Raw genomic sequence first — 11696 nt, forward strand, 5'->3', positions numbered from 1 at the left:
AGGGCAAAGCATGTGAAGAGAATTATTAATGCAAGTTAATTAATTGGGGCTGGGAACCCCATTGCCAGCTCTTTTTGCAAAATTATTGGATAAGCGGATATGCCACTAGTCCATTGGTGAAAGTCTGTCCGAAGTAAATGACAAGATCGAAAGATAAACACCACATACTTCCTCATGAGCTATAAAACATTGACACAAATAAGAGATAATATCTTTTGAATTGTTTAAAGGTAGCACATGAAGTATTTGCTTGGAATGGCAGAGAAATACCATGTAGTAGGTAGGTATGGTGGACACAAATGGCATAGTTTTTGGCTCAAGAATTTGGATGCACGAGAAGAATTCCTCTCAATACAAGGCTAGGCTAGCAAGGTTGTTTGAAGCAAACTCAAGTATAAAACGGTGCAGCAAGACTCACATATGAACATATTGTAAACATTATAAGACTTTACATCGTCTTCCTTGTTGTTCAAACACCTTAACCAGAAAATATCTAGACTCTAGAGACCAATCATGCAAACCAAATTTTAACAAGCTCTATGTAGTTATTCATTAATGGGTACAAAGTACATGATGCAAGAGCTTAAACATGATCCATATGAGCACAACAATTGCCAAGTATCAAATTATTCAAGACATTATACCAATTACCACATGAAGCATTTTCTGTTTCCAACCAAATAGCAATGAACGAAGCAGTTTCAACCTTCGCCATGAACATTAAGAGTAAAGCTAAGAACACATGTGTTCATACGCAACAGCGGAGCGTGTCTCTCTCCCACATTAGCATGAATTTATTCAAACATAACAAAAACAAACAGACGCTCCAAGTAAAGTACATAAGATGTGACCGAATAAAAATATAGTTTCAAGAGAAGAAACCTGATAAATTGTTGATGAAGAAGGGGATGCCTTGGGCATCCCCAAGCTTAGATGCTTGGGTCTTCTTGAAATATGCAGGGATGAACCACGGGGGCATCCCCAAGCTTAGACTCTTCACTCTTCTTGATCATAGTATATCATCCTCCTCTCTTGACCCTTGAAAACTTCCTCCACACCAAACTTAAAACAAACTCATTAGAGGGTTAGTGCATAATCAAAATTTCACATGTTCAGAGGTGACACAATCATTCTTAAAACTTCTGGACATTGCCCAAAGCTGCTGGAAGTCAATGGAACAAAGAAATCCATCCAACACAGCAAAAGAGGCAATGCGAAATAAAAGGCAGAATCTGTCAAAACAGAACAGTCCGTAAAGACGAATTTTTTAGAGGCACTGGACTTTCTCAGATGAAAATGCTCAAATTGAATGAAAGTTGCGTACATATCTGAGGATCACGCACGTAAATTGGCAGATTTTTCTGAGTTACCTACAGAGAACCCTGCCCAAATTTGTAACAGACAGAAATCTGTTTCTGCGCAATAATCCAAATCTAGTATGAACCTTGCTATCAAAGACTTTACTTGGCACAACAATGCAATAAAATAAAATAAGGAGAGGTTGCTACAGTAGTAACAACTTCCAAGACACAACAAAACAGTAGCAAAATAAAACATGGGTTATCTCCCAAGAAGTTCTTTCTTTATAGCCATTAAGATGGGTTCAGCAATTTTAATGATGCTCACGCAAGAAATAAGAGTTGAAGCAAAAGAGAGCATCAAGAAGCAAATTCAAAAAAAATTAAGTCTAACATGCTTCCTATGCATAGGAATCTTGTAAATAAACAAGTTCATGAAGAACAAAGTAACAAGCATAGAAAGATAAAACCAGTGTAACTTCAAAAATTTCAGCATATAGAGAGGTGTTTTAGTAACATGAAAATTTCTACAACCATATTTTCCTCTCTCATAATAACTTTCAGAGGCATCATGAACAAACTCAACAATATAAGTATCACATAAAGCATTCTTATTCACATGCATAAAAGTATCATTACTCTCCACATAAGCATAATCAATTTTATTAGTTGTAGTGGGAGCAAATTCAACAAAGTAGCTATCATTATTATTCTCATCAAGTGTAGGAGGCATAGTATAATCATAATCAAATTTACTCTCCACAGTAGGCGGCACCAAAAGACCACTATCATTATAATCATCATATATGGGAGGCATATCATAATCAACATAAACTTTCTCCTCAATACCCGGAGGACTAAAGAGATCATTTTCATCAAAACCAACCCCCCCAAGCTTAGAATTTTTCATAGCATTAGCAAAAATGGTGTTGAAAGCGTTCATACTAATATCATTGCTACTAGCATGCAAATAAGGTTCCATAGGTTTTTTAATTTTCGCATTAAACCATTCATGTCTTGACTCAGGAAATAGTTTAAAAAGCTCACAGATGTTTTCCATTATGCCTTACTAGTGTTTAACAAGAAACAAAAAGATGCAATTGCAGGATCTAAAGGAAATAGCTTCGAGCACACACACAACGGCAACAGAAAAGTACTTAGTTACCTGGGACCGGAGTATGAGTGCCTTTTACCTTTCCTCCTGCAACGGCGCTTTAAAAGTGCTTGATGTCTACGGGTGCTTCTATTCTTGTAGACAGTGTTGGGCCTCCAAGAGCGGAGGTTTGTAGAATGTTGAAAGCAAGTTTCCCTTAAGTGGATCACCCAAGGTTTATCGAACTCAGGGAGGAAGAGGTCAAAGATATCCCTCTCAAGCAACCCTACAATCACGATACAAGAAGTCTCTTGTGTCCCCAACACACCTAATACACTTGTCAGATGTATAGGTGCACTAGTTCGGCGAAGAGATAGTGAAATACAAGTAGCATGAATGAATATGAGCAGTAGTAACGGCGCCAGAAAAGTACTTGCTGGCGTGCAGTTGATGGTAGTAATATTGCAGGAAGTAAAGATGCAGTAAAACAGTAAATAAGCGATGATTGCAGTATTTGGAAACAAGGCCTAGGGATCATACTTTCACTAGTGTACACTCTCAACATTGATCACATAATAAATAAGTTCTCTTCCTTTGTGCTACATATACTCTTGTTTGATAATGAACACCATTCGTTGTGTAGGGCTACAAGAGCACCTCAATGCCGGAGTTAACAAGCTCCACAACATTTGGCATTCATATTTAAGTAACCTTTAGAGCATAATAGATCTTTGCAATTTAAACCGAGTACTAAAATAGCATACACACTGTCACCTTTACACTATGAAGGGGGAATAAATCACATCAATACTATCATAGTAATAATTAACTCCATAACCTACAAGAGATTATGATCATAACCTACGCCAAGAACTACACGATGCACACACTGTCACCATTACACCGTGAAGGAGGAATAGACTACTTTAATAATATCACAAGAGTAGCACATAGACTAATAGTGATACAAAGCTCATCATATGGATCTCAATCATGCAAAGCAATTCATGAGATCATTGTATTGGGGTACAGAGAGAGAGATTAACCACATAGCTACCGGTACAGCCCTTAGCCTCGATGGAGAACTACTCCCTCCTCATGGGAGACAGCAGCGTTGAAGAAGATGGCGGTGGTGTCGATGGAGAAGCCTTCCGCCGCCGGAACAGAGACTCCTGTCCCCCAGATCTTGGCTTCGCGATGGCGGCGGCTCTGGAAGGTTTCTCGTACCGTGGCTTTTCCGTATCGAAGATTTAGGTCAGGGACCTTTAAATAGGCGAAGAGGCGGAGTCGGAAGGCTGACGAGGCGGTGACACAGTAGGGGGGCGCGGCCCCTCCTCTGGCCGCGCCAGCCTGGCGTCTGGTGGCCCTGTGGCCCCCCACTGGTTGCTCTCGGGTGTTCTGGAAGCTTCGTTGAATTCTAAGATGCTGGGCGTTGATTTCGTCCGATTCCGAGAATATTTCCTTACTAGGATTTCTGAAACTAAAAACAGCAGAAAACAGGAACTGGCCCTTCGGCATCTTGTCAATAGGTTAGTTCCGGAAAATGCATAAAAACGATATAAAGTGTGAACAAAACATGTAGGTATTGTCATAAAACTAGCATGGAACATAAGAAATTATAGATACGTTTGAGACGTATCACCTATACTAGGGTATGTAAGTGAAAGGTTAATGGTTGATGATCCGCATACTGAGTATGATTATTCAGGGCTATCCCTGATGGATGTAATCAAAAGTTGTGGCACAAGTGTACAACCTCTGCAGAGTGTTAAACCTATTCGAATATCCGTGTCCACGGTCATGGACGGTTGGATGGCCATACTGTTCCGTTGTCAGATGTTTTCTAAAAATGAATGGTGATTTGAAAGGTGAATTTGACTTGAGCACAACAGAGTTGTGGGAATGACACTAATGTTCCCACTTGAGTTTGGTTAGGCAAATAAAGAGTCTTTTATTCCTAAGTGCTTATGAAATAAAATTGGCTTTACGCAAATAAACCTAGAGTTAGAAGACCTACTATAGTTGATAGAGCTTACCTTAGTATTAGTTTGCGAGTACTTTATAAAGTACTCATGGCTTTGTCCTTGGCTATTCAAATGGCCAGACTATGAAGAGGAGCACCAGTACCAGGAGGATGGACAACAGGATGTCTATGATAACTAGGACTACCTCCCGACGTCAAGCGTTGCCTGTGGAATAGATGGACCTCTACTACGTATCTTCCGCTATGTGTTTTGTATGTTGATCTGTAGATCAACTGTTGTTGTAAGACTGGATCATGTGATCCCTTGTTGTAAGACGATTATGGTTTGTAATGAATAATATTCTGTGATATCAACTGTTATGCCTCGCAAAAACAATATTCCTGGGATTGCGATGTATGGCATAATAGGCATCTGGAATTAAAAATCCGGGTGTTGACATTAATGGACATAAGGTCGATTTTGTGATAGTTAATGCGCATACCCGACATCTGCTCAAAGCAGGTCAACAACCATTTCAGATGTTTAGCTGTCCTCAAATCATTTTTCAAGAAAAGGATGGTGTCATCAGCGTATTGGAGGCTAATAACACCACCAGGGATAACCCTAGGAAGAAAACCTTCAACCAAACCATGTTGCGCAGCTTTTAAAAGCATTTTTGAAAAGACGTCTATAACAAATTCAAATAGAATGGGTGAAAGAGGGTCGCCTTGTTTCAGTCCTTTTCCAGCAATAAAATACGGACTATTTTCGTCATTTATTCTGTCATAAAAAGAGCTTCTGTGTAAAATGGACTTAATCCACAATCTCATCATTGGGCCAAAAGCCCTAGAAATTAACATTTTGTCAAGAAAGTCCCAACTAACCCTACCGTACGCTTTTTCATAGTCTAGCTTCAAAACTAGACCACAATCACCATTAGAGTGTACATAATGAATAACCTCGTGGGCAGAGACCACACTCTCAAGAATATATCTCCCTTTTAAGAAGGCAGTTTGATTTTGAGAAATAATTCTATGACCAATTGGTGCCATTCTATTGGTAATAGCTTTTGTGAACATTTTTAGACTACAGTTACTGATTGGTCTAAATTTCTTGAAATCTTTAGCATCAAGTTCTTTTGGAATTAAGGTAATGATAGCATAATTAAGCCTGGACACATCCAACGTGCCAGCCTCAAACTCTCTAACCAAAGCCATGAAGTCATGCTTAATAACACATCATAACTTTTGGTAAAAAACGAAAGAAAAGCCATCAGGGCCAGGGGCCCCACATGCATAAGAACACATGATAGCATTTTCAATTTCTTCTTCAGAAAATGGACTATCCAAGGAGAGCCTCTCCTCATCAGTGAGAAGGTCACTCTCATCCCAAAAAAATTGACCCTAAGGCAATAGTAGGAGTGTCCTCACCGGAGAACAAGTCCTTATAGAAAGACACCGCTATATTAAGCATACTCTTAGTATCATTAATAGGCCCACAAGGGCCATTTAAAACATCTATTTTCTTATTCCGACGGCGTTAGTTAGCCACCGCAATATAACGGTCTCTAGAACGCCGTGTTACGGTCACCTTCCACAATATAACGGTCTCTAGAACGTTGCCAAGCTTTAGTTTCTTCTTGGAGCCAAATAGAATTAAGCTCTTCTTTAATATCATCAAGGCGGGTTTTATCAGATTTCAAAAGAAGTAACTGTTCAGAAAAGACATCTAAGATGTCAAGTTCTTGAAGGAGGTCCTTCTTTTTCTTTTTAAAAGCAACTTCAATATTAATACTCCAACCTTTAGTTTTATTCCTAAGTAGTCTAAGTTTGAATTGCCAGATGTCAATTGCAGCAGTGCAAGGACAAGGTGTAGACCAAATTGAAGAAACCAACTCTGCAAAATCAGGTAGACCGAGCCACCACTTCTCAAACTTGTACAGTTTTTGAGGGAGGGGGGGGGGGGAGTTGTTGCCAGTATCCAGAAGCAAAGGAGTATGGCCACTCACCACCCTAGAAAGAGCTTGCACTAAAGAAAGGGGGAAATGAAGCTCCCAGTCAGTAGTTGCAAACACCTTATCCAAGGTAGCTAGGATCAGATTTGATTGGTTATTCATGCATCTAATTTGAACCATCAACTACTCTGGCTACCCCAGGAGTTGGTCGTCAATCTCTAGGCGGCCGAGTTCAACAGCGGGGTCGCGGAAACCCCTCCGTGTGTGGCCGGTTCGACATGTCAGGCCCTCCCTTGACTCGGAGTGGCGCCTCCTGTTGCTGAGGCTGATCTTCCTGTTGTAGGTCTCGATGTGCTGCCGCCGCGTCTCCTTGCCTAGCTTTGCCCACCTCTCGTCGGCGATCCATCAGCAGCCAAATGGTAGGACCACCACTCGCGTCACTGGCAGCATGGTCTTGATCTACCTCCCAGGTTTGACACTTTTGTGTGTCATAAAAGGTGGAATTTTCTTCATTGGTAGACTATGTTTCTGTCGATAACGAGACATCTGGTTGCCTTCGTCGATCTGAATATCCCTCGGATCTATTTGTTCAATTCAGTCTCTTGAAAATACTGATATGTGTCTGTGCGTGTGTATATTTGTTGGGTGAGTGTGTATAGAGCTTTACGTATAACCATGCTTGAAATGAAAAAACAGGAATCTGCTCGAAAACAGGCGCGACCGGATCCGGGCCCATGTCTGCAAACTGCATATGCAGCACCGGTCCGTGGCCATCCAGCGTGGGCCCCGAATCCAACGCTTCACGACGCGGCCCACAGCCATAAATGCAACCATTTGGGGCAGTTGACCCGAATTCATGCCAGCAAAGCCCATGTCCCACCAGGCAGCTTCAGAGTAGGCATGGACCGAAGGTCCCACGGAATCGGACCCATCTGTCAGCGGAGACAAACGTGTCGCTACGCGCCGTGGTGGACGGGAGCCAGTGAGCCAGTAAAGGCAGCCGGGCCCGCGCCCGAATTTCAAAACAATTTTTCGTCGGTCGCGTCACCGCGCAAGCTCAACGCTCCAAGCAGTTTCAAAACGTTCCGCCGAATCACGTGCCTCTGCAGGCCGGCGGTGACGCGACGGGAGGTGACGGGACCGCGACGCAAACGCCTAGGCCGTTTCGCGTGGAGGCGATTTCGAAAAGTGGTTTCATCCCCAGGCATCCTCTCTCCCATCAACCCACACCTCCACCAACACGAGCGAGGGCGAGCTCTCCCCCGATCGAGGCGACATGGCGGCGGCGGCGGTGGCCAACATCGGCCTCATGGACAGCGCCTACTTCGTCGGGAGGGGCGAGATCCTCACCTGGATCAATGCCACGCTCCAGCTCTCGCTCGCCAAGGTCGAGGAGGTCAGTCTCAGACTCACACCCCCCGCACTCCAATCCCCATCCCGCGTCTCCCAGCACTACTAGATTGGTCCGTAGCGGAGTTCGTGCGCGGAAATCCGTAGGCGGCGCGGCGCGGCTCGGTTCGAGTTGTTTCCTGTGTCGATTTTGATTCGAGCCTTCGTTTCCGTCTCTCGCTGCTGCAGGCGGCGTCGGGCGCGGTACAGTGCCAGCTGCTCGACATGGTTCACCCCGGAGTCGTGCCCATGCACAAGGTTAGCTAACACCATTTCCGAAGATGCGGTTCCTGCTCCTTCTCGTAGCCGCCCGCGATGCTGATTTTTTGGGGGAGTGTTCTTCCGCAGGTCAATTTCGACGCCAAGACGGAGTACGACATGATCCAGAACTACAAGGTCCTACAGGACGTCTTCAACAAGCTGCGGATCAACAAGGTATATATCGTCTCCTGGCCTGGCCTGGCCATTTCGCCCTTCATTATCCATGGATTTGGTTCATGATCCTGTACTATTGCGGTTTGCCATGTGTTAATACGTACGGTGGTGTGTTGACATTTCAACCCGCAGCAGATATACGTTCCTGGTGTTAGCATATGGTAGTGGCCAAGTCATCATTTGATAATAATGGACTAACTCTGTTATGCGATACTCAAGCTGTGCTCATTGCTGTGCGCAGTGAGGACAGAGAAGGGATGGGGATGAATTTAAGATGTGCCTTCTTGTGTATTGAAGGCTATAGTGCCACAGTTTGGTTGGGTGGAGGAGGGGGTGCAAACTAGGTTCACTGAGGAGGCATGGAAATGGAATTGGGAGATGTGTTTTTGTGTCTTCAAGAGGCTCTGGTGCTCAATTTGGTTGGGTCAAGGACGGGTGCAGAGTAGGTTAATACTACCATATGTTGACACATCACAGCCCAGAATTTGCTGTAATGTGACTGTATATGCCCACGACTTTACCCTGGATCAGGAAAGGCTAGATAGAGTGGTGGGTGTTGATTGTATGCTTACTTCCATATCTCACCAGAAGTGTATTACTCTACTCGTACTGTTCTGTTTTTGTTTGGATTCCGAGCAAAATTAATATCCGAGTTGTGCCTTATGAATGCTTGCCGATTTTGTGGCCTGTGCTTTATCTGCTTACTGATTTTGTGCCTTATAAAAAGGGTGCTTCATCTCTGTTCTTCAGCTTCCTGGTTTATTGGTGTAGATAATTTGTAGCATAAAAGGTTCCTCGTTGTGCTAATTAATGAATGGATGCCCCTTGCAGAATATTGAGGTCAACAGACTTGTTAAAGGACGGCCACTGGACAACTTGGAGTTTCTTCAATGGTTGAAAAGATATTGTGATGCCGTGAATGGGGGAATCATGAATGAGTATGTGCTAAATCCAATGAAAAATGTTGTTCATCACTAACTGTTGATTCGATAACACTGTTTCTTGTTTTAGGAACTACAATCCTGCAGAAAGAAGGTCTAAGGGTGGCAAAGAGCGTAACCACAAGGGTATCAACAAGTCATCCAAATCCCTTCAAGCCAACAGACTCTCTAGTGCTAATTCAGCAGATGGAGGTATCCTGAATTCTAGCAGTAGTGTTGGTACTTGTCTATAACTGAATAGGGGGACTGCACTTGTCTATCTTTCAGTAAATACAGTATAAGATGAGTTCCCTACTATTATGAATAAATTGAAACTAGCTATGTTCCTTGATAAAAACTAATCAACACAGGGTCTAAGTTTAAGTAGGTGGCATCACTTCTTAGTTTTTGCTCTCTGTTATTCTGACTACCATAATAATAGTATTCAGCAAGCCTACTTATTTTGTAAGATGTTGTTAACTAACTCTATGCCAATCCCATTATGCAGCTCCCACAACTGAAAAGGTTTGTATTAGCACTGTTATGGAAGATCATTACATGGAGCAGATTCAACAATTATCTGAGAAGGCAAGTAGTGAATAAGTTTGAGTTGTTGTGCCATTTTTATAGTACTCCAGCTATCATTGTTGTGGAAAACCCAGCTATCTGTGAAGGCAAGCAGTATCATTTACTGTGGATGTGGAAAACCCAGCTATCTGTCCTACATACAGTTACATGAGTATGCAACTCCAGTGTTACTCCAGAACACATTGTTTTGTAGTTTGTGTTGATAGCCGCGACCTTGAGTCTAGATTCCGATCCTTTTTCGGTGAAACATGTGGAGTTCATGTTTTGCAGCTATGAATCTGCTCAAGTTGCATCTTTGGGACTGATGTTACTATCTCTATTGGAATGCAGATTGCGGATCTGAAGGTTTCTGTGGACAGCACTGAGAAAGAAAGAGACTTCTACTTCTCAAAGTTGCGTGACATTGAGATACTGTGTCAGAGACCTGAATTGGAGCATCTACCGGTAAATTGAATTTCTTTTGGACGTCTAACAGTTCTTTATTTATTTGTTATTGTACTCATCTGCATCGAAGGGCGATAGTTTCTGAATTCTAATTAATTCGACCAAGCCTCTCAGCGACCCCCAATTCCCTATGGTGTGGTTAGATCCTAATCAATGCCACTCAAATTATGTCTGTATGAAAAGCAACTTGTTCCCTTGTATCGTGATATTCATTGGCACTTCAATTACCATACCAAAGATAATCTTCTACCATGTTGGTCTTTCAAATATTTCTCACGGTTTCAGCAACAACTAATGATTTATTACAGCATTGACATGGTACTGTGTGGTTCCTGTGACATGTGCCTGACGACTATCTGATTTTCTTTTCACCATCTAATTTTGAAACTAAACCTTTAAAGAACGTTGACCAACAGGGGATGGCTCCCTCCCTTCCCTTGGCTATACGTTGTTAGATAGATGAGACCTCTCCAGCAATTTTTTAGGTGGATAGCACCCTGGTGGGCTGGGCTCAACACCCTGAGCTCTAGCCACAAAGCCAAAGCTTGGTTCTCGAAACTGAACCTTTTGGGCATGAACAGCCTGGTTCGCTTGAGTTTGTACTGTCTTTGGTATTGCAAGTTTGTATTTCGATATAACAATTCATGTTTTTCTTCATTTGATTTTACTCAACTTGGGCGGTTTTCTTGACAGATGACAAAAGGGATAAGGAAGATACTTTATGCCGCTGATGCAAAGGATTCATCATTATCTGAGGCCAACGAAATAATCACCAGGTCACCAGGCATGTTCTCAGATGAAGCAGAGTGTCAAGCGACACCAAAATCACCGTACACCTGAAGCTATAGTGGAGAATTTTGTGGTTCTCCTACTGTCAAGCTGAGTAGCTCGAGATGTGTAAATTAGCAGTAGTAAATAACTTTGGCATGGACAACTGCTCGTGGCCAGTCGCCTGCAACTGTCTCTACTTGTTGAGTGCTACATATCGGAAGACATATCGTCCAGGAACACACGACTTATTCATGGATAACTTCTCGTCCTGCCCCCAAACCCCCAAAGATTTGGTACTACATTGAAATTTGACAGCTCTCTACTTCTTTGTGTGCTTTGCATGGGGGCGAGAATTATCTCTTCTGGGTGTCAGATAAGTAGTTTGCTGAAATGTTGTCTGGTGGACAAATGGCTGACTGGAAGTGTGATGCCAATGAGTTAGAAATTTGCTCAGTTGTCTTTGTTCAAATGAAATACTGCGATTGATGATGCTTGTACAAGGCACTGCGGTTGGGGTAAATGCATATCCCGACATCGAGAGAATGACCTTCATTCACTAGACAAAGAATAGGGCATCATCATTTTGCAGATTAAATCACCCAAAAGCACACATCAGATTTCGAAATGGCACTGCCAAAATCAGATCAGGAAGGAACTAGTATTAAAAAATTGCCGCTGCATTCCTGTGCTACGCTACAATAGCAGCTAGCTGAAGGAAATGGACCAATTCTATCAGAATTCACAAAGTTTCACCATTCCAAAATTTCTAGCTGCGTCTAGGAAATTTGTAAGTCGTAAATCTATGGCATAGCATTCTTCCATTTGATCGGCAAACACAGA

At 42.6% G+C, this 11696-nt stretch overlaps 1 protein-coding gene across 1 annotated transcript; it reads left to right on the forward strand.

Annotated features, from left to right (window-relative positions):
- The first annotated feature begins 7507 nt into the window (after window positions 1-7507).
- On the forward strand, window positions 7508-11178 carry LOC127336948 (microtubule-associated protein RP/EB family member 1A). Its single transcript, XM_051363815.2, has 8 exons — window positions 7508-7705; window positions 7888-7956; window positions 8047-8133; window positions 8965-9071; window positions 9145-9266; window positions 9562-9641; window positions 9972-10085; window positions 10779-11178. The coding sequence occupies exons 1-8, from the start codon at window positions 7586-7588 to the stop codon at window positions 10923-10925; spliced, it is 846 nt and encodes a 281-aa protein (XP_051219775.1). The 5' UTR covers window positions 7508-7585; the 3' UTR covers window positions 10926-11178.
- Window positions 11179-11696: the final 518 nt, after the last annotated feature.

Source organism: Lolium perenne, chromosome 2, assembly GCF_019359855.2.
Source record: "Lolium perenne isolate Kyuss_39 chromosome 2, Kyuss_2.0, whole genome shotgun sequence".
Taxonomy (NCBI): domain Eukaryota; kingdom Viridiplantae; phylum Streptophyta; class Magnoliopsida; order Poales; family Poaceae; genus Lolium; species Lolium perenne.

Coding starts and splice junctions, on each gene's coding strand:
- LOC127336948 (XM_051363815.2), top strand. CDS start 7,586: ATGGCGGCGGCGGCGGTGGCCAACATCGGCCTCATGGACAGCGCCTAC. Junction 7,957..8,046: donor GAGTCGTGCCCATGCACAAG/GTTAGCTAACAC, acceptor GTTCTTCCGCAG/GTCAATTTCGACGCCAAGAC. Junction 8,134..8,964: donor ACAAGCTGCGGATCAACAAG/GTATATATCGTC, acceptor TGCCCCTTGCAG/AATATTGAGGTCAACAGACT.